Genomic DNA, 19,485 nt, shown 5'->3' on the forward strand with positions numbered 1-19,485 from the left:
AGGGCCTTCTGCTGCATGTCTCCTGTAGATTAATGGAGCATTTTTGTTTGTGACTTCGGTTTTGAACTAGTCGATGTGGATAGTCGCACAGGAAGCAGCTTTGGATGTGGGTGAATTCTTAACAAGTGTGAACTTGAGGCATGTGCCTTCCTTCTGCAAAACCCAAATTGTCGCAGTTTCTGGAAAGACTGCTGTGATGTCTAATGAGTTACTCTGTTCCAGGAAATGTGCACTTTTCCCTCCTTCACGGCTGTAACAGGTGAAGGCAATTCGGTTATTGTGGTTTAAAACAAAAACGACTTTGCTCACACTATCACGAATAGTTTGAAGCATTTTAGAGCCTTTGGTTGCTGTTTGCTTCATCTGCACTCTCAATATGCTACACAAAACAGTGATTGAGTTATTTCAGTTTCATTTTCAGTTTCACCACTGGAGTCTCAAATAGCCTGGGGTTATGTTTTGTTTTGTTGTTTTGTTTTTTTTTTTTAATCCAGAACCAATTATTTTAATTTCATTCTTACTTAGAAGTTTCAGGAAAGCTTTTTTAGTTACTACTGCTTTTTAGCATAATTTGAAAATTGAAATTGAGAATACTCACCTAAGCAGGACAGTCTAGGTAAGCAATATAAATATTTAGGCATTGATACGGATACATGAGATTTCTGTATCAGTTTTAAGTGAACGTATTATGCACAGGTATTTACAGGATAGGTGCTTTAGCTTTGGACAGTATTCTAGGAACTAAAGACATTTTTCTCAGATGTTATCCTGTCTATAATTAGAAATTGCATTTCTGTAACATTCCAAACAGGGAAAAACAATACAAATTGAGGTTCTGAGACATGTTTAGTTCTCCAAGTTCCTGGGGTTCATACAGTGAAAAAGCATTAAAAATACTCTACATTATGAACTCTGCCTCATACTGGGAAAGTAATTATAAAGGATCCATAATTCGTGGACCTAAGTTTGCCAAGATTGAGACGCTCAAGGTATAAACCTACTCCTTGCTGTTATTAAATTTATCTGTTGTAAAGTACAACTCCAGAGAAATACTTTTTTACTTTCTGGATTCAAATAAAATAGCAGACATAAATTATGGCATTTTGTGTGCCTATATATAAAATATACTTACATAAAGAGTTTATGCATGCTGGTATAATTTATTTTTATCCCTATATATGAGACATCCTTTGCACTGATAAATATTTGTTGTGTTGTGTTTCCATTCCCCTAGTTACTGTTATGCTACAATGTGATTTCTTCTATTTAAAAAAGTTGCATAGCAGGAATGTGTTGTATTTCAGTAATCTTTCAGCTGTGATGAAAGCCATAATTATGTATAAAATTAAACTGAAAATACTCTTAAGTGTCTTCCAGTACAGAGGCATAAAAGGGACACCACCTTGATGATTTTCATAATGTACACTTCCTTTCAGAGGACTTGTAGTATGTTTCATCCTCTAAATACTTTGAGTTCTGTCACAACTTTAACATAATTTTTGGTGACCCTGTTTGTTTCATGACGACTTGTGACCCTTAGGAGGCAAAAAGGCAGTCAGGAGACTGCTTGGACTTCCCCAAGATGCCTAAATGTTTCAAGAAATTTGGAAGAATTTTGGGGAAGGAATGAAATAAGGGGTGCACAGGTTAGATGCTTCCTACCCGACATGTCTGCTGTAAATCTTCTGAATGAGACAAATGGTTATATTCCTGTAAAACTACATGAGAAATAAGAACTTTATCTTTAATTTTCTTACAAAATTTTTAATGTGTCACATGGTGCTTATCAAAGATAATAAAATGAATTACATACATATTTCTAGAAGCTATAGAAATCTGCATAAAATTACTTCCTTTGAAAGAGCACAAACAAAATTTTCAGTATTGGATATCTATAACTACACTTTGTAACTTTTTAAAGTACCTCCATAGCTGATTGCATTTTTCAGAATCTGAAGCTTTAGGTATTGCAATAATTGTCACAACGAGCTAGTGTGTAAAAATGTGTGTGACTGGTTTTGGAAGTTTTCATCTAAACCTTGCCGATTTTATAGAATAAATATTAATTCATCTATAAATGATGAAAAATTGAACATTAAATTGATCTAATGTAATGTGCCGTGAACTTGCTTTCTATAGCTCACATATTTGCTTCTGATTAAAGAAGATAGAATATCTGCTGATAGGAAGATTTGCAAAACGTTTGTGAATACTTCATAACTGTGAGTGTAAAATCCTTAAATGAGGCCTCAGGCACTTATAAGGTTCTGGACTTTGGAAACAATCCAAGCGTTACCCTATGGAACCTGCATCCATACACTTTAGTGGCTAACGCTAGGCTATGTGAAAGTGTTGTTGAGTCCTATCTTCTGTGACTTTATCTCCCTTATCTCTTTAACATAATTGAGACTGATTAAGTTGTCCTTGAGTCCCACCTTGATATATCAGCTTACCTTCAACAGGGAAGTTCTTGCCTCTGAACTACCAATGGAAGTACTTCATCCCTTTCATTTGGAGTCGTTCTGTATCATTATTTGAAGTGTTATCTAACACCCTTTTTTCAGCACTTCTAATCAATGTGGTTCACCCTTCTGGAGTTTTCTCCTTTTGGATTACCTTCTCTTTCCCTTTGAGCTGTTGGAGGACATCTTAGGTTTTTTGTCTGTCGTTCTAGTTGCCAGGAAATTAGCACACTGGAAAACAGTGCTCTCATTTAGTAAGTAAAATATGTGAACAGCACCTCTAGACAGCTTGTTATTTAATAGGTAAAATTAATTGAAGGACCTTTTTTTTGTAGGAAACTCCAGCTGTAATAGAAGAAACAGCCTTTGTGCTCGTGTATTACAGTTGCATTCTGCTTTATTATACATATGCAGCAAGATTTAGTTAATCTAGTTTATAAGTGGTGCTCACTTCACTGTGTAGTGTAAACCAGAGGAAAAGGTATAACTAAATTTTAATTTTTGGTGTACTGCTGTACTTTTAAAATTTATTTCTTTATTTTTAAAACCAATGCTTTTATAGTGTTAAATTTCTACTTGTTTTCCTACAGCAAATCCTAACAATAAATATTGAGAACTTGTACAGTAGATTGCTTTTTCTTAAAATGCTTTAGTCTTTTCCTACAGAAGACTACTGTTCTAACCACTAGTATGTAGTATAATTAAAACTATTAAACCTGCTTATGTGTGTGCTTATCCGACACACACAGTACAGGGTTAGCTGGCTAAAATAAAAAATAGAAAACCAGAACAGAAGCTAGAGATCTTTGATACCTAAATAAATACTTTTGTTATAGTTGTACTGTTCAATATCTGATCCTGGCATTCTAGCATATTGTAAAAACATACAAAACCAATGCTGAAGATGCAGAAGGAAAGATCTATTGGATTTGTACAAAATATACAACTAGAGTAATGCCCCCTGGATCTATCTTCTCAACTTACTGCATAGTTGTATTTTGAGCTGTGACAAGTGGTTTTGTTATGTAATTGTAGCCAATAGCTACCCCACCACCAGAACACAGATAGGATTGAATGTTTCCTTTGTTGATCTGTGCCTAAACTTGTAGGGGGCTGAAAATATTTTAAATTAGAGATTATATTCTGTACAAGCTGCATGTATAATATTAACCTTTCCTAACTGACAAATGAACTTAGGAAGACTGCTGCAAAGATAAGATGTTTCTTAGCATTGTGCTTAAAGCTGAACTAAAGCTAAATTAACGTGCAGAGAACATGACACTTTAGTATAGAAAGTTTAGTCATGTATTTATTTTTTGTTTACATATTTGTTAGGAGTAGTGACTGTTTTATGTAAATTATATCCTTGCCGGTGTCCCTTAGTGTTGTGAAACAGCATCTTTACATAAGATAAGTCATCATATTCAAGTAGATCTACAAGAGAGATGGTTTCTAAAGCAGCTTAGTTTTGCAAGATACCTCCACCATAACTCAAAGTCACGTTGGACTGTACAGGCACAGGTATGCCAGCTTGTTCTGACCATTCACAGAGGGGCAAGAAGTAATTTGGGCAACTGGGATCAGAAGTTGCTGCTTTTGCAGCCGCTGTCTCCTTTGTGTGGAGAAGACTGCTGGTCCTTGTGTGCCAATTCTAAGCAACTCCTGCATGGCTAGTCGTACAGGTAATCTATGGTCTATAGTATAGAAGAAATTAACTTGCAGTTAAATTCATTGCAGTGTTGTGAAATTCACAAGAGTTTTGGCATGTTTTCTTTCTCCCCAGTGTTACCTACCATTGTCACAAGGTCAGAAGTAAAAAATGTACTCTTACCTTCATTGCACAAGTTGCCTAGGAGATTGCTGTTACAAGAAAACTGGTAAGAGCTCTGTGCTGGAGCTTGCTTATGTGCATGCTGTCTTTTATTTCACAGTGTGAATAGGAGGTTAAAACAGCTTCCTATTTCTTCTGCATCAGAGCAAATAGCACCAATTCAACTAAACATCAGTCCTCTCTAGATTGTCCTCTATTATGGCTTAAGTGCAGGAATTAATCTTCTTAGGCTATAAACTGGCAATCTTGTAAGCCTATTTTCTGCTTCTAGGTAGTGGAAACTTAGTTTCTTGTTGTTCTCCATTTCCCTCTGATTTTGGGGAACAAAGAAGGAAACAAAAATACTGTCTTTCCCCTGTGTTCTGTACTTGTATCTTGTTGCAAAACCAAAGAGATTAAGTATATTATTAGATTAAAATACCTCATAGATGCTTCATGAGCAAATTTTGGACATAAGTAAAAAAGCTCCTCATTAAGAATTAACTAACCATAAATAGAGTAAGAAAGATTTGTCATAGGCTTGAAAGCTAGCATTTTAATTTAACAGCAAGGAAAATTTTGGCAAGGACACAACAAACGTACTAACCTAGAGTATTGCCATGATTGATTTGCAAATTGTCGACATGGTTGCCTGTTGTTTGTAGTTAGAATAATACAGAATTGGAGCTTAGTTCAGCATCTGTAGAACAGGACTTTTTCATTTCTGTTACAGTCACCACATTTCCAAATGTCATGGGCAGCATTAGCAATGATCTTTTTTTCTCCCTGGGGAATTTACAGAGGAATGCTCCCAAGCTGAAAGATCCATGATTTGATTTTTAATATTGCACATAAATTACACACAAGTGCAATGCATTTTTGGTGCTTACATATTTATTTATTAGTTGCACCAGACCCAAAGCACTTGGTTTTAAAAGAAAAAAAAAAACATGCTAAATAAATGAATCCCAAGAGATTTCAAATTTCCACTGTTAATAATGTGGCTTTCATTTTCTGACTGTTACACACATTCAATTGGATAGAGGGCCTTTAGCAAGTGGAGAGGTATGTTTTGAAGGTGCTGGGAGTCTAAAGGTTCTGTTTAGTGATTTTAAAGATGCACACAGCAGTTTGAGTATATATAAAAATTAGTCTCTTTCTGTGCCTAAACGCAGACTTTCAAATCTGTTTGTAGATGATAAGGTTTTATATTTGTTGGCTACATACACTGTTTTGTGTATGAAGTTCCAATTATTTTGCTTTGAATGTATATAATAAGGTGTCATAAATGGAACAGAATTTCACACAAAGAAAAGGTGCATAGAGTTTTCCCTTATAATAACACTATTTCCAGCTGCTGCATTCCAATTTTCTTTTTACTTAAGAAGAAAAACAACATTAGCAACCCTGGATTTATTATTCTGCATACTGGCAGTAGTTACACTGTGTGCCATCTTGGGCCCAACTCTGCAGCTCTTGTTCTGAGTGGTTGTAATTCATTCATGTAGCCTTGTTGTGAGTTGGCTGGTTGAACACTTGGGAGTGGAATTTTTAAGGACACCTTAATTTATCTGGGTAGGACAGTTTACCAGCAAAATTCTGCTCTGAGAGTTCTGCTGGTATATTTTCTCCGAGAGGCAATCTTATTCTTGAATACTGACATTTATACTTCTAATGTTGGTGGGGGAGGGGTGTTGGTTGTTGCTATTATTTTTAACTAATTTTTTACTTCTTTTATTTATTTATTTATTTTCTAGTTGGCAACAGACCTTAATGGTGATGAAAATTTTCACAATATGATCATTGCTCTTTTAAAGACCAAGAACTGTGTTAACTAACAACATAAAAGCAATTGAGCTAAATATCTTCTCCCTTCAAACTTGGTATCTATTGCTTTCATTATGGACAACTGATTTTCTTTTGCACAATGTAGAGACTGCTAGTGATTGTTGCTGCTTCTGTTATGTGTTTCTGTACCTCTCTGCGTTGATCCTCATTCCTTTCACAAGACTACTGAGAAGTATTTAACCAAGATAATTTTTGTATCTTATAATGGTTCTGACAGAGACTCCTGACCTTGGTTTATCCTTAATAATAATAATAAAATCAGTGTTCTGACTCAAAGTTCATTGAGGTACTGCCAACCTTTATCAAGATTTTTATTTATCTCACTTTTGGCTTCCTTTCCTTCCATAATCAGTAAGGAATGCTTGTCTCTGTTTCTTGTGGCTCTTTTTTTGATGGCTGACAACTTTTTTCTTTCTCTTTTTTTTTTTTTGGCAATATTTTGCTTCTTGAAGGGTTGCACACCTATTGACAATATCGATGTTTGCTGTCTTTATGTATGCTTTCTGTTCCTGTGCAGCTTTTAATAATTTTTAATTCCTGTTATAATAAATGCCATTTTCCATAGTAGTTTGGCAATGAATCTGTAATGCTGTAATTTGGAAAAACTTGCATCCAAGTGGACACTGCTTTTTCCCAAGTGTGGTGTTGCTGTTGTTATATATAATAGCTAGTTTCTTTTTAAAATGTGTTCTTAGTTTTCTTCCTCCTTCCCTTTTCAGGTATATGAAGTGTTTTTGTAAAAGTTGTCAAATAAGTCCTGTTTCTAGTAGACTGTGTGTCTCTGATGAAACAGGTTTATTTCTAGTTCTTGAAGGCTTTCCTTTGGGCACCAGTTATGTATCAGTACTCTATATATTACTTTTTCCCTCTGCTGTTAGTTTTCACCTCTGCTGTGCCTGTGTGTGGTTCATTTGGGCGAGTTTCATGTTCAGTTTGTCTCATGATAACGCAAGACAACTGAGAGGAAAGCCCAGTCTATTATTTGTCAGCCCAATCTTTCTATCTAAATCCGTAGGAATTTACTCATGACTTTGTCATTGTATAATATGTACGGCGTTATACAGTGTCTCATTCTCCCAGCTCATTAATACACATTCCCTGACCTGGTGTCATAGTTCCAGCAACCACTATGTAACCTTTGCTCTCGGAAGGATACGTGCGATAGATACGTGCTAGTCCTTTGCAGCAGTCCTGTGCTTGGGGATGCCGAACTGATTGGGCTTGCTGCCAAACAGCTCAGCCCTCTTGTTCATTCCTGGGCATTGATTGTCTTCTGTGCATAAATATTAGTTCACTCAGGTTCTCTTTCACAGTGTCGCCATATACTGCAAATTGCCCGCTCATATTAGGGCATCTTTTTGAACATTATGTCTCTAAAATTGTGTTCTCCTTTAATCAGTCCATTTTGGTGTAAACTGCCACAGAGTACGTATTCAAACTAATAGACCCTTATTTGATTACTGATGCATCATGAGAGGAAGTGTCTTTATTAGATTGGGATGTTTTGTAAGTTTGACCCTGGTACTGTTCATTTGGGAACATTTCTAAGGAAGAGGAAAAAATTTGCACTAATACTGGAAGAAGAATGGATTGAAAGATGTGTGTTTAATGACAAAATTTGGATTATAGTGTATCAGAAGGGCTGAAGTGGGAGAAATTAATGGGTTTAAGGTGGAGCATGAGTACACTGACACGTAATTTCATTTGAATAAATTGTTCTATGGTAAAGATTTTTTTTGTTTTTGTAATTTACATACTGCAAGCTCCTTTGACCTGTCCCTTCAGGGCAAAAGAGTAGACCCATGTATGTCTGTAAAGTGACATAACTGTGGATAATGTCATCATTCTGCTACAAGGCCGTTACTGCAGAAAATTACACTATGTGAAATGGTGGATCTTTTTATGCTAGGACTGAATCCTTTCTATAGCATTATATTATTATTGGACTAACAAAACGTTACTTGCTTTGTGGCTCAGGGGAGATGGAGCCACAAAGAGCATATCACAATGCAATAAATTTCTAGTCTTTAAAAATTAAAAACAGTGTTTCATGGGGAACATATCTCAGGAAAATGAAAATATTTGGGCCACTAAGGTATTGTAGTATATCTAATTGCTACTCTGCTGCCTAATAACTTGCATTGTTATTATTGTTGTACATCATATTTTTATGATATTTATTCTTCTCCCGTTTTTAATTTGAACATCTTCATTTTCCATGAATGAAGACATCTAAGAATAAAGAACAAGAAGTAGTGTTGCTATTCTGGTTTTGTATGCACTTGGAAACACTGTAGAATAACAAAATAAAATTGAAGTTCTAAGTTCTAAGGATTAAGTTAAAAAAAAAAAAGTGTCACATCTTTATACCACTTGTTATACTAATGCCAGTTCTACCATTTTTTTTTTCATTTAAAAAAACTAGAGTTCTCTCTTACAGATTAAAAAAAAAAGGTTTTGGATTCACCTGCTAATTGTATTCAAAGTTTTAAAGAACTCTTAGCATGTTTTTTAGCTGCCTATTACCTGAGTCTTCATGCCTCTAGAAACAGCTGCATCTCCTAAAAACTTCACACTATACCACTGCAAAATTTCTGGGTGCCTGTGATCTGTCACACGCAACCTACCCTGTCCAGGCTGGTCCCTGAACTGCCCTGAGAGCAGAGCTTTTTGGAGTCTGCTGTAGCACCATTACTGTTGTCCAGACCATTCTTTTCCTATGGAAAACAGGATGGTGGAGAGAGGAGGCAGTCTAAACATGTGTTAGGACAAGATTTGAAATAACATATGGCCTGAGTGCTTCTAGGTCCCAGAATTTAGAAATAGTCTATGATTTCCAAAATGTATACATTGGACCTGCAGAAGTAGCTGTGCTTATTAATGGCAGTGTTAACAACATGTAAGAGTTTATCGCAATACTTATGCATATATGCAAATATACTTTGTATAGCAGTCTTCATGTGGCATCTTGGTCTCTGGGAAAACTTCTGAATTTTGATGGCATCTTGGGAAGTGTCATAGCATTAGGAATTCTCTTCTTTTATGTTTCTTTTTGTTGTTAATGTTTTTCTAATACTATGTTCTAAGTTCTGCAGTTATCATTCCTTGGATATCATTCCTTGCATATATTACATTAGTATTGCTTTTATCTCAAATATATTTCATAAATAGAAGAAAGTCTGTGAAGTGTTCATCATAATATTAGGCTTTCTGTATATGCTAATTTTTTTTTCTAGGTATCTGTTTGTTTTACAGACTTCAGAATCTTTCAAATAATATTATTTCAGTTTGGAAATTTCCAGTGCTCTACAAAACCCTATAATTCCTGGATAAAGCTTTAGAGGTACAGGGGATGTCTCTTCATGTGTGTGTTTGTATGCAAAGGAGAGGATTTCTTCCATTTAAAATAACTATTAAGATAATGAGCGGCTTTTCAGTAACTCTGAAGTTGTCAGTGAAAAATGCCTTAAAAATATGTCAAAATTTTCTTGAAGTCTCTTTGCATAGTGGAGAGTTAACAATAAAACTGGATTATATGGTTTATGAATTAACTAGGCCTCGTTTTTCCCTAATCAAAGCTCTTGGCTTTAAGAGTTGGCATTTCAGGATCTGTAGCTGGTACCTGTCTGCATTATACTGGTTAAAGCTGCTCTCTACATAAATCTTTGTTTCCCCCCGCCTCTCCCCAGGCAATAATACAAGATGATTAAATTGTGTGTTAGTGTGGTTTTTCTCTCCTCATTGCCCTGGTTAATTGAGAAATGGCTGTATGTTCTTAGACGTTTCTATTAAGAGGGGGAAAAAGAAAAGCCGTATTCTAAGATTTATAGCAAAGCCATGGAAGTTATTCCACTCTTCATCCGTTCCCTTTTCTAATACTGTAGTTCAACATGGAATAGATTCATGTTTTCTTTTTCTTCCTTCTGTTATAATTGCAGCTTTCAGGGGACTACAATAAATATTCCTGTTTGACCCAAATGTTTCTGTATTTGTATGTAAAGAAAAGGAAGGCAGAATACTTTTTTTTCCTCTGTGTACTCTTCGGTAGGTATTTAGTTTACGTTTCTCTTCGTAGTATCTTGCATACTGAAATTGTGAGCCTCAGTTCTCTGCTTTATATTCTAATTGTATGTATAAGAAATTACATTTTATTGATCATAATAACATTATTCCTAAGAATATCTCAAAAGAGTTACAATAAGAAAAATAATTCCAGTACCCATTCATTCTTTCTAGGTTGGATCCTACGTTTACCTTTCTTCTCTCCTATTTCTTTAAAGTAGTCTTCTTGTGCTGTGAATTAAACACAGACTTGTTTTTGACAAAAAATACTCTGTAAGTTTAGGCCCAACTGAGATTTGATCTGATTTTTCTAGAAATTTTTCTCTCTAAAGCCTTGAACTCCTCATCTTACCTGAGTCTTCTTGACTTGGGAGCTGATTTGATAGTGCTTATCAATAACTTTTCCCCAAAACCTTGTTCTTTCATGCCATTCTTTTTTTAGAGATGAGCGCAGCATGGAAATACGTCATTCAGAAAGATTATATTTGTACTCATGAGTGGTTGCAAGGTGCCCAATACATAGGTGTTGTACCATATCAGAGGTGTAATAAGGTGTACCATATAGATACCGCTCTTTCCTTGGAAGTAAAGGAGTTGACACAGATGTTACAAAATCCTACAGTTCTGTTGAAATAACAGTACCTACTTCTTTCTTCCAAGCTATGAAAGTTTTTATCGATAATATAGACCCAGAAGTATAAATCAAATATTCAACAAAATAGTTTACAAAGATCAATGATTACAGGTATTGTATAACTGTACTTAATGGTAGTCTAAGTTCGAAAAATGTATTATCCACTTGAATTGTCTATAATGGAGCCTTTGAAACAATTACAGACTACCAAGGAAATTATTTTTTTCAGAGTGATGAGGATGCATTTAATGGTTTCAGTACTGGCAATGTAGATGCTTCCCATTTCCAATTCAAGACCTACTTGAGCTCCGCTGACAGTCCATGGGAGGGAGGCAAATGCTCAAGAGACATGCTAGATTTTCTCTAATTAATAATAATAAGGTGGAGGGTACTGTCAGAAGAAATCCCTTTCCTGAAGAAAACAGCTTTAATTCTTGTATAATTTCATCTTATTTATTTGCTACTGGCAAAGTTTTAAAGCTCTAGAAAATACAAGTTCATAACAGAAGTGATGACAGGCCAACAGCCTTTTAGCAATACCACCATGAACTGTGTCAACCTAACACAAGAAAAAAACCTCCAACCTCTTCGCTTTTGACAAGCTCAGTGACTAAAGCTGCCCTTTACATTTTAGAGGGGAGACTGCAACCATGTTCAACAGTGTTCAGCTCTGTTTTCTTTGATTGCAACATTTCATACAATTGGATTCTTATATTAATTGTTAGATTTGCTCTTCAGACAACAGAAAAAAACAAAAGGCTCTTCAGCTTGTTTATGGAATACCAGATTTACATTTTTGTGCAAAGTTTTTAATCTCTTTGAAAACTACTATCCAGAGGCTATTAGAAAGATGTGGCCTATGGTGTGTTTGTCTCTTCTCAGAAGAGAAAGGCCTTTGGTGACCAGCTGTTTTATTATTATTGCAACCTGTATACCTTCTAATTCTTTTTTCCTTACATTTGGGAAACGGTTAAGTTTACCTGTTTAACTGGATATGCAGCTTTAACTATATGCCTAGGGCATGGTAGTCCTTCCAACAGTTTCAAAAGGTAAGGGTCAAAAGGTATAGCCTTAGGACTTAATCTTTTTGTCTATAAGTCATTTAAGTTCAAGTGGCTCAGTTCAGTGTATTCAACAGATGAAGCAAACACTTCTTATTTTGCTGATTGTAAGCTTGGTTTTAGATCAAGCAAAAAGAAATTACCAGAATGGGGTCAGGGAAGCTATTTATTGAATAGTGTCTGTTACAAATGGCATTTTTCAGAGCAATTTCATATTCAGGTGCTAGTAACTTCTACTTCATTCTAGATTTTGTGTGTCAGATCTGTTTGGATACTGCTGAATATGACTGTTCATAATCGTTTTCATAATTACTATATATAGTTGCATAAGTGATGCTTATATTAATAGTTTCTAGCTATTATTTTTGCCACATCTTGTCAGGTGTTAATCAGAGAAACAACTTTTTTTCCTAATTTCTTTAAACTTCTTGCCCCTTTCTAACTATGAAGCTGCCTGCAGTGCACCTTCAAAAACAATTTTCCCATTTACAAGCAGAATGATAGCAAATTGTTGCTATGGAGCAAAGAAATATTTGTTGTAAATCTAATTTCAGGTTAGTTACTGTGGAATTGGAAATGCGTACCTTATCTAACGTATTTATATTCAGAAACTGTAAGCTTGATTGTCTCTTGCTTGTACCATTGTGAATTAATTGATTTCAGTAGATTTGTACCTAATTCTGAGTAGTGAGAGAAAGACTACTAGATTTTTTTTTTTCCTTCTTTAGTTTTTGGGTGGGGCTATTTTGGGAAATAAAGTAAAAACCCTCCTCTTAGCTGCTTACTGAGCATATACTTTGCCAGCCTGTCTTTTGCAAGCAGTGTTGCAGTAGAACTAAGCATACCCCAGTGAAGTAACTCCTGTGTCAGGCTTATTAAATTCAGCCACAGGAGAGTGAAGCTGCTTGTGTCTCAAGATGTAAACTTTGACCTCAGCTTGCAGAACTGAGGTAGAAGGGAGGAAAGATTGAGTGAAAGTGGAATGACTCCTAGTTCGGTTCACAATATCTGTTTTTATTTTTAGCACATTAATCATACAGAAGAATGAAGTGATGGACTAAAGTTTCTTGCACTCTTTGAGTCTCTGAACACATATTTTTTATTTCATTTAGTAGGATACACAGCGGTGTTTCTTGTAACTCTAAGCTGTCACACTCAAAACAGAGTCATAACATAACATTTCCATTATGCCCAGAACCACTCTCTAGCAAAATAAGATTCAGCCTCTCCCCTTTGAGACAGCTGAAAATATAACTTTAATAGCTACTATCAAGAGAGTCTTCTTCCAACTTTCTATTTCTCCTGTAGTCCTCATGTGAATTGAGTTCACTGATGTGTTAGTGAGATTCTCTGTCTGAACCTTTTTGGAATCATTGTATTCTTCCAGGATTGTAGTGTGGATAAGTCTTATGTGTTTTTATAAAACATCCCTGGTACTGTTTTGTTATTTTTCCCCTGTTTTAAACAAGAGATAGTAGAGTTTAGGTTAAATGGATTTTGATGTTTGAAGACCTTATGCTAGTTTAGAATTGTCATAATATGCTAAAATAATACTAGGTCCATTTGATCCAAGCACAGGACTTAAGAGGCGGATCTATTCTCAGTCACCTCTTCTCTGCCAGGGAATGCAACTCTTAGGAAAGCTTTAAAAGCTAAAATATTTTACTTGAAAGTTGGGACTGGGTCCAGTACATCCTCCTTTAGGTACCTGATGTGTGCCAAATTTGTAAGTGTTCCCTATAGCACTTCCACTAAAATGAAATCAATTTTCTGTGCAGTGGAGAGATTGATGCTTTTTTTCCCAGACGGAGGTCCCTGGGATGGTTTCAAACAGAGGTGGTTTGAAACACTTTCACAAGTATTTTGCATCAAATGTTTAATTTTGAAATGTCTTCTCCATGTCTTACAGGAACTGTAGTCGATGCCTTGTATTTGCATTTGTTTCTCGGGCTTCCTAATCAATCTGCATCTGCCATATTAAGTAGAGACTTTGTGTGATGGGAGGTAGAGTTCTTTGGCAGATCACACGACCTTGTACAACAATTTTCACGACAGAACCTAGCTCAAAACATGCTGATAAGATTTTCCAGTTAATAAAGACTAACATATTCTCTGGTTTTAGTGTAATTGTCTATACTAGTATTACTAGGTAGACTACATTTTCTATGCAGAGAGGTCAAAGATTTTCAGCAAAATTTCAAATATGTACGGGGAGGAAAACTATACAGCTCTTCAGCAGCAGGACTGAGAATTAGTGTGTGAATACTCATGCAGAAAATAAAAGAAATCCTATTAACTGTTGTTGCATACTGAATTCTGTAAGTGGCAGTTTATTGGGGAATATTAATACAAAGATCTAGTACTAATAGAGTCCGACTGCAGCTGAGTAGCAGACTGGCTTCATTTCCTGGGAATAGGAAAAGTTCTTTTTGCCATACGAGGTGCCCTCAGCGCACAGCATCTGCTGTTCAGGTGCTGGAGTGCAAATGGTGTTAGAGCTCAGAAACAGAAAAGCATTGTGGGTTGGGTGGTGCTTTGAGCAACCTGATCTAGTGAAGGATGTCCCTGCCCGTGGGTTGGACTAGCTGATCTTTAAAGGTCCCTTCCAACCCAAACCATTCTGTGATTTAGGTACCTATCTCTCAGTGGGTTCAATGGAGCATAGTTAAAAGCTTATATAAGCCAAGTATAAGTTTTTATTTCACCATGCCAGTTATAAGCAAGCTGATTATAGTTTAAAACAAATTACAGTCTTCCAGTAGTTCTGTGCTTCTACCCATGGTGTTAGGCAACAAAAAGAGCTCGTGTACCATCAGTCGTGATAGTCCACTAGCTTTGAGTGGTCCCACTATGGGCTGCAGGCTGTATTTGACCTGGGAGTCAGTTAGGACCTGCCTCTGGCTTACTGCCGAGTCTGGAGGTAGGACAACTCTTGCTGTCACCATGAGAGGTTTTTCAATGCTCTGTGAGAACAGCCCTCTACTCTGATCCTCAGCCCCAGGTGGGAGACGAGGGCTGTGGTCATGCGACTTCAGAGAAGCCCATGGCTCGCCTGGGTAGAAGTCGTCCACACTTAGGATGTGGTGTTGGAAGTCCCTTAAATTGATATCTATGGTTTTGAGGTTTCAAACAAAGAGTGATTACAGCTTATAAAACATAATTTTCAGTTTGCTGTATGATGCTTGCCTCATGAATCTCAAAGGTCTGATTCTTTTTTGTATTTTAGATTCTAATTAGGATTAGGAGTTCTTGGTATACAACTATTAAAGAGATACTGTGATCAGGTGTTGCAGTATTTCTGACACTTTCCTCTTGACTGGGGGTGGTCAGCCATGATGAAATGTCCTCTCTCTTGGAAAATCAAGCACATTGATGATGTTTGGTTTTCTCCTCTTAGTGTTACCACCACAGAGAAGTTACTCCATCAGCAGATTTACTTCAAAAATTTTAGGATCTCTTGAATGGATGGAAGAGATTAGTTTTATTAATCTGTAGTTCTTTACACTTTCTTTGTGGTAGTATGTTTGACACATTGCTGCAATTAAGTTTAGAACATTGTCCAAGGCCACACTGGAAAAAGAATGTTTTTCTTTTCTATTAAAGTCACTCGATCTTTTGAAATGTTGCCACTGTTTAGGAAACTGACTTTTTGGACAGTATTGCAGAAAGTGATTTAGAAACATGTGACACTGAAAGTAAAACAACTTGAATTTGCAACCTGCCTAAGTCTTTACATATATGTAGTCTCCTGGGCGAGCAAAAGCTTTCTGAGAAAAAGGAAATCAGTATTAAAAGAGAACTGTGGCATGCTGAAGAGAATTTTCGCTTTGGTCTCATTTTTTTGTGTTTTGTTTTTGAGGGAGGAGTAAAGTTTTCTGACGCTTTTTTCCCCTCTCTTGACTATTCTTTTTTCCATTGTTGCTGGTTTAGGTTGTGGGTTCAACAGAACAGCTCGAGGATGTCTGTTCAGGGAAGGTTATGTTCCTTGTAACTTTTCCTGGAAAAAGTATATCTTAATTAAGAAGATATATTTGGTTATTCTTCTGCTGACTTTGATAACATAGTGATCCTTTTGGTTTCATCTGCCTTGTATAGTAGTTTTACCCAAGTGCCTTGGAACATCTCATTTCAAAACAACTTTTTAAACCCTGTTTTGCCTTCCTTAGGTCAGTGAACTGCTGCCATGTGTTGTCAGCAACGTATCGAGAAGAAGAGGTATACTCCCTTGGTGAAAGGCTAACTTCATTATGAACATGCCATAAGCTGTTCTTCCCAGAGCTAGTAATTGCTCCTCTGCGTGAGAACAGTCCTTGTACAATACTGTTGCATTGTTGTAGTAGCTCATGTGCTAACGACAGTGTAACTGCTACCTGACTTGGGCCTTGTCATACACATTTTAAGAAGCTATGTCTCTGTTAGCCATAGGTTTTGGCCCAACAAGTGGGATTGTATAGGCACCATATCAACTGCTGTTTGCATAGTTCTGTTTTTAATGGTTAAGGGCCTGCGTGAATGCCTAAGAAAGCATATCAAAGCAGTTTCTATGAATCAATAGCTTTTCTATTTTTAAACTAATGAGATGCTGTCACATAGTTGATGTTTAATAAGTACAGTTTTAGAATGTTTTGAATTAAGTCATATATATTGCCTGCTATTTCAAAGTTGGGTTCCCTTGTGCTCTGGAATTTCAATATAGACTTCTCTTTACTTTTTCATGTGCTATTTTGTGTTGGTGATAGAGTATTTGTTTACAGCTTCACATCAGAAGAGCGTTTGCATGGTTTATTCGTGAACGGTTTCTTTCACTTCCCTGTGGCATTAAAAAGGATAAGGTGCATATGTGAATACAAGATAGTGTTAAGATGTGTCTGCTGTATTAATGTAAACTAAAAGCCTTTTGAGTTTGTTGAGAAGCTTCTTCCCCTCCCCATAGATGTAAAATGTTTCTGTGCATATAAAATGGAAAATTGGCTTCCTCTGAGGCTGCCATTGAAGAATTCTCCCAGTAATATAAGCCCAGAGGGGCAAGCATGTGATACTTGTTTGGGAACAGTTCTATGCAGCTATTATTTTTTGGGCACCAAACGTACTTTCTTTTTAAGCCTGTTAGCAATAACTTGAATTCACAGTAGGATGTCTCATATCAGAGAAGGGCAAACAGACTGACAGCTCTTTGAGTGAGTTAGCCGGTGGCAGTGTGTTTCTTTGGACTTAGTGAAGTAATCACTGTGTAGCATATTCATATATCTTGGAGTGTACTTATATTAATATTTTAGTACAACAAAAAAAAGAAATAGATTTGCAAAAATTAAAGCTCCGGAACAGACTTCTACCTGCTCCCTACTAAAATGAATAATGGAACATTTCAGTGAATTTTTCTAAGTGCTAATCAAAAATATAATGATTTGCAAATCATTACTCAATTAAACTGGAAGCAGTAATTTTAATTTTCAGCAATTATAGTAATTATTTTTTCTTTATCTTTGGAAGTTATGGTTCATCAATTACATAAAATGGTTTACCGAATAACTTGCTCTTTATAACTAGCTTATGATTTTGAAGTAGCCATTATTTGGCGCTTGTTATTTATTTTAATAGAAGCTCTAACTTCCTTTAACTTCCAGGTAACAATAAGATGAATTTAAATGGTACTGATTATGAGAGTAGATCAGTTGAAAGATAACAGACATGAATACTGCAGCAGCATTTCCTTCGGTTTGATGGGCCAGACTGCATTTAGGTTCAGCCCGCCTGTTTGGGTGCATCAGCACCACATGCCTTGATAGGCATGGCTCAAATATTTTGGTTGTGCTTATTTCCTCCTGTAACAGTGACTGAAGTGGGTGTCTCTGTAAGGTGATAAATTTAGATTTCATTTTTCTTCATAAGCAAGTTTATTTGGAAGCAATGGGGGAATACGACGTTTATATGCTTTATATATACATGCATATATATATATTTATAATGTATATATATGTATATAACATAATAGCATACAAAAATTTTCATGGGATGTTAGAGAAGTAGGCTCAGGCCCTAAGGGTAGATTGAAAGGCTAAGTCTCATATTCTGAACTAGTGCTGTAACACTTAGGCTATTGTGCAGAAACTAATTTCTGTTGCCTGTCTTCCTCCTCCTCACTCTTGCTAAGCTGCTGTAAGTGATTTTGAGGTCAGCTGTTAAACTGCTGTTTTTTTCTCCTCTTAGCCATCATGGGTAACCATAGACATGCATTTTTAAACTAGCTTTCACAGTAGTGAAAGTGTGAATGGAAGGATATTGGGAGGGAACTGCAAGACTGACCTTTTGCCACAAATTGCAAGATAGTTGTCTACTAACGATCATTTATTTAAAAAAAAAAAACAACTTCAAATTCTCCTTTCCTTTTTTCTGATTGTTTTGCTAACTTAGGAGCCTTCAGCTCTAATTCTTCAGCGGTTCTGGGTGTTTTAAACTAGTTTTTGCAATTTCAGACCTGTTCCAGTGACAGTTTATAGTTGCTAGTCTTTTGCATTGCATATATTGGTTTTGTCTGTCTTGTTTGACTGCTGATATCTTAAGGGGAAAGTCTCAGATTCCCACTGAAAGAAATGATAATGATAGAAAAAGAATGGGGAATGAATTATGCACCGTGTTTTATTCAGTGGCATAGTCTATTGCTCCCTCAGTGACTGGTTTTTATAATGCTGTTATATTTTTATGTTTCAGCAGTTTTTCATAATGTATTTTTCCTTCTTAATTTTTTTGAGATGGAGCTGTAATTGATAAGCTGTGGATAGTAATATCTTGAATTATTCTTTGGGTTGAGAGGATGTTCCTTGTTCCATTCTAAGTTTGCTGTTCAGAGGCCATTGGTTCCCCACTCTTCTTCTTTCCTGCAGGATCTTGCAAGTTTTGTGGGTTTTATCTTGGCACTGGTGTTTCCTAAACTCTGTGATAGTCCACGTACCATTTGGAAATGTGGTGAATGTACCACTGTTTGATGTTTATATCCTCAGTTATATGGATATTTCAAGAACTGGTTCACTTCCGTAATCGAACAAGCTAAGAGCATGTACTGCCTGTGGGGAGAGGTGGTGTAGAGTGGCAGGCTTGATGACGGATCTCTTTAGAGCACAGAGCCTTACTGAGAGACATCCATTCCCTGGCTTTCGTGCAGTGCTGCAGCATTTGTTATACACCTGAGTCTCACAGACTTGACACAACTGGTCAGTGAGCTGATCAGCCGCGTCTTTTGTACGCTGGAGAGAGAGGGAAGGGAACCGTGAGTTCATGATTTTGCAGGTGTTGAAGTAGGTGGGCATGAAGCTTGGAGGACCGTTGACTGAGTTCTGCATGTGATATTCAAGACTTGACAAAGTTAGTCTTTCTGATGGGAAATCTGTAACTATTTTGTTTTTGCCAGTACTGTGTTTAAATCCTGTACTCTTTAACACTGTTCAGTTGATATAGTGGGAGAATAAACACAGAAAGGCCTGTGTTACACTTAAATCCAGAAATGAGAGAAAATGTAAATGTCATTACTATTACTTCTACCATGAGTAGAAGAATCTAACACTCTCTGCAATGTTGATTGCCCCCACCATTTCAACAATTGCATAATTTGTT

The 19,485-nt window shown here is 36.3% G+C and overlaps 1 protein-coding gene across 7 annotated transcripts in view; it reads left to right on the forward strand.

Annotated features, from left to right (window-relative positions):
* The window catches only part of PUDP (pseudouridine 5'-phosphatase), a 71,845-nt gene that overhangs the window by 926 nt on the left and 51,434 nt on the right, over positions 1–19,485 (forward strand). Inside the window, exons 2-3 of one of the 7 annotated variants that reach the window (XM_075133643.1) lie at positions 3,978–4,144; positions 4,246–4,339. The exons of 4 other annotated variants lie outside the window; for them this stretch is intronic. In XM_075133643.1, coding sequence (XP_074989744.1) covers positions 4,282–4,339 — 58 coding nt within the window. In that variant the 5' untranslated portion in view covers positions 3,978–4,144; positions 4,246–4,281. Of the gene's footprint in view, positions 1–2,927; positions 2,944–3,977; positions 4,145–4,245; positions 4,340–19,485 lie in introns of those variants that run through there. 2 more of the 7 variants (XM_075133650.1, XM_075133637.1) reach the window with 2 other exon arrangements.

This window comes from Calonectris borealis, chromosome 1 (genome assembly GCF_964195595.1).
Source record: "Calonectris borealis chromosome 1, bCalBor7.hap1.2, whole genome shotgun sequence".
In the NCBI taxonomy this organism is placed as follows: Eukaryota; Metazoa; Chordata; class Aves; order Procellariiformes; family Procellariidae; genus Calonectris; species Calonectris borealis.